Below are 2500 nucleotides of genomic sequence, written 5' to 3'. Positions count from 1 at the left end.
CTATAAACTAAAGCTCTATAAACTAAAGCTCTTTATAAACTAAAGCTCTTTATAAACTAAAGCTCTATAAACTAAAGCTCTTTATAAACTAAAGCTCTATAAACTAAAGCTCTATAAACTAAAGCTCTTTATAAACTAAAGCTCTATAAACTAAAGCTCTATAAACTAAAGCTCTATAAACTAAAGCTCTTTATAAACTAAAGCTCTATAAACTAAAGCTCTATAAACTAAAGCTCTATAAACTAAAGCTCTATAAACTAAAGCTCTATAAACTAAAGCTCTTTATAAACTAAAGCTCTATAAACTAAAGCTCTTTATAAACTAAAGCTCTATAAACTAAAGCTCTATAAACTAAAGCTCTATAAACTAAAGCTCTATAAACTAAAGCTCTTTATAAACTAAAGCTCTATAAACTAAAGCTCTATAAACTAAAGCTCTATAAACTAAAGCTCTTTATAAACTAAAGCTCTATAAACTAAAGCTCTATAAACTAAAGCTCTATAAACTAAAGCTCTTTATAAACTAAAGCTCTTTATAAACTAAAGCTCTATAAACTAAAGCTCTATAAACTAATGTGTGTGTGTCTCTATGTGAATATGTGTGTGTGTGTGTGTGTGTCTGTGTGTCCCTATGTGAATGTGTGTGTGTGTCTGTGTGTCCCTATGTGAATGTGTGTGTGTGTGTGTCCCTATGTGAATGTGTGTGTGTGTGTCTGTGTGTCCCTATGTGAATGTGTGTGTGTGTGTGTGTGTCTCTATGTGAATGTGTGTGTGTGTGTGTGTGTGTGTGTGTGCGTGTGTGTGTCTGTGTGTCCCTATGTGAATGTGTGTGTGTGTCTGTGTGTCCCTATGTGAATGTGTGTGTGTGTCTGTGTGTCCCTATGTGAATGTGTGTGTGTGTGTGTGTCTCTATGTGAATGTGTGTGTGTGTGTGTGTGTGTGTGCGTGTGTGTCTGTGTGTCCCTATGTGAATGTGTGTGTGTGTGTGTCTCTATGTGAATGTGTGTGTGTGTGTGTGTGTGTGTGTGTGTGTGTGTGTGCGTGTGTGTGTCTGTGTGTCCCTATGTGAATGTGTGTGTGTGTCTGTGTGTCCCTATGTGAATGTGTGTGTGTCTGTGTGTCCCTATGTGAATGTGTGTGTGTGTGTCTGTGTGTCCCTATGTGAATGTGTGTGTGTGTGTGTGTCTCTATGTGAATGTGTGTGTGTGTGTGTGTGTGTGTGTGCGTGTGTGTCTGTGTGTCCCTATGTGAATGTGTGTGTGTGTGTGTCTCTATGTGAATGTGTGTGTGTGTGTGTGTGTGTGTGTGTGTCTGTGTCTGTGTGTCCCTATGTGAATGTGTGTGTCTGTGTGTCCCTATGTGAATGTGTGTGTGTGTGTGTGTGTGTGTGTGTCTGTGTCTGTGTGTCCCTATGTGAATGTGTGTGTCTGTGTGTCCCTATGTGAATGTGTGTGTGTGTGTGTCTCTATGTGAATGTGTGTGTGTGTGTGTGTGTGTGTGTGCGTGTGTGTCTGTGTGTCCCTATGTGAATGTGTGTGTCTGTGTGTCCCTATGTGAATGTGTGTGTGTGTGTGTGTGTGTGTCTGTGTCTGTGTCTGTGTGTGCGTGTGTCTGTGTGTGTCTGTGTTTTAACTTTAATTATATATTAATACACTAATTAAAGCACAGTGTTAATGGGCCTACAATATGATTAATTTTTTTTATTTTTTTATCAACTTAAATGAAATTACTGTTTCAGGCAAAGTCATGTTTAATTATATTTAACATTAAATAATATTATTTGTATTAAATAAACAAAACATTTATGATTTATGAACTGGCTTCATAGAAAGTGACTCCAGTGCAAAATATTATTAGAACAACAACAAAAAAAAATCAGGATTAAAAGTAGTTAAAAAATGCAGAACTAGCTGTTTGCAGCGTTTGAGGAATATTCCTCCCCAAAATGCTAATGCTAATAACAGCCATGCTAATCATGAATCACATTTTTGGGGGTGAAATATTGCAGTAAATTTTATTAAATGACAGAAACGCTCAACTGTCATCACAGAACCCCGAGTGCAGCGCAGATCATCACATGTGAATCAGAGACACGCACCACCAGATAAATAACTAACCTTTCAACTGCGCAGAATTCAGCATTAGCGTTAGCGTTAGCGTTAGCAGACAATCACAGCTGCTTTAATATCAGGGGTTATTTATAAGGTGGTCGAGTTTGATTCCACATTTCCAAACTAATAATGACATCATGAGCAGGAATAATGATAATAATAATAATAATAATAACTGTAATAATGCAGAGTTATTATTGTCACAATGCAAAGAAAGAAGAAAATGAGAGCAGAGTGTTTACCGCCAAAGATGTCTAGCGCCGCAGGGGCCGGGGGGGCCAGGGGGGCCGGGGGGGCCGCAGAGTCTGTGGTGGGGGCAGAGGGGGCAGGAGGGGTGGTTTCGGGGGCATTTTCAGGGGCGACAGTGGGCGTGATGCTCGGCTCTCCGTT

At 39.0% G+C, this 2500-nt stretch overlaps 1 protein-coding gene across 4 annotated transcripts in view; it reads right to left on the bottom strand.

Annotated features, from left to right (window-relative positions):
* The window catches only part of snap91a (synaptosome associated protein 91a), a 34385-nt gene that overhangs the window by 8372 nt on the left and 23513 nt on the right, over positions 1-2500 (bottom strand). For 3 of the 4 annotated variants that reach the window (XM_053227500.1, XM_053227498.1, XM_053227499.1), the window contains exon 16: positions 2353-2500. This exon is cut by the window's right edge and continues 95 nt beyond it. The exons of the other annotated variant lie outside the window; for it this stretch is intronic. In XM_053227500.1, coding sequence (XP_053083475.1) covers positions 2353-2500 — 148 coding nt within the window. The remainder of the gene's footprint in view (positions 1-2352) is intronic. 4 annotated transcript variants of the gene reach the window in all.

The sequence above is a fragment of the Pangasianodon hypophthalmus genome, chromosome 21, assembly GCF_027358585.1.
Source record: "Pangasianodon hypophthalmus isolate fPanHyp1 chromosome 21, fPanHyp1.pri, whole genome shotgun sequence".
Taxonomy (NCBI): domain Eukaryota; kingdom Metazoa; phylum Chordata; class Actinopteri; order Siluriformes; family Pangasiidae; genus Pangasianodon; species Pangasianodon hypophthalmus.
Note: the sequence above shows the minus strand (reverse complement) of the source record. Positions and strands in the feature narration are given on the sequence as shown.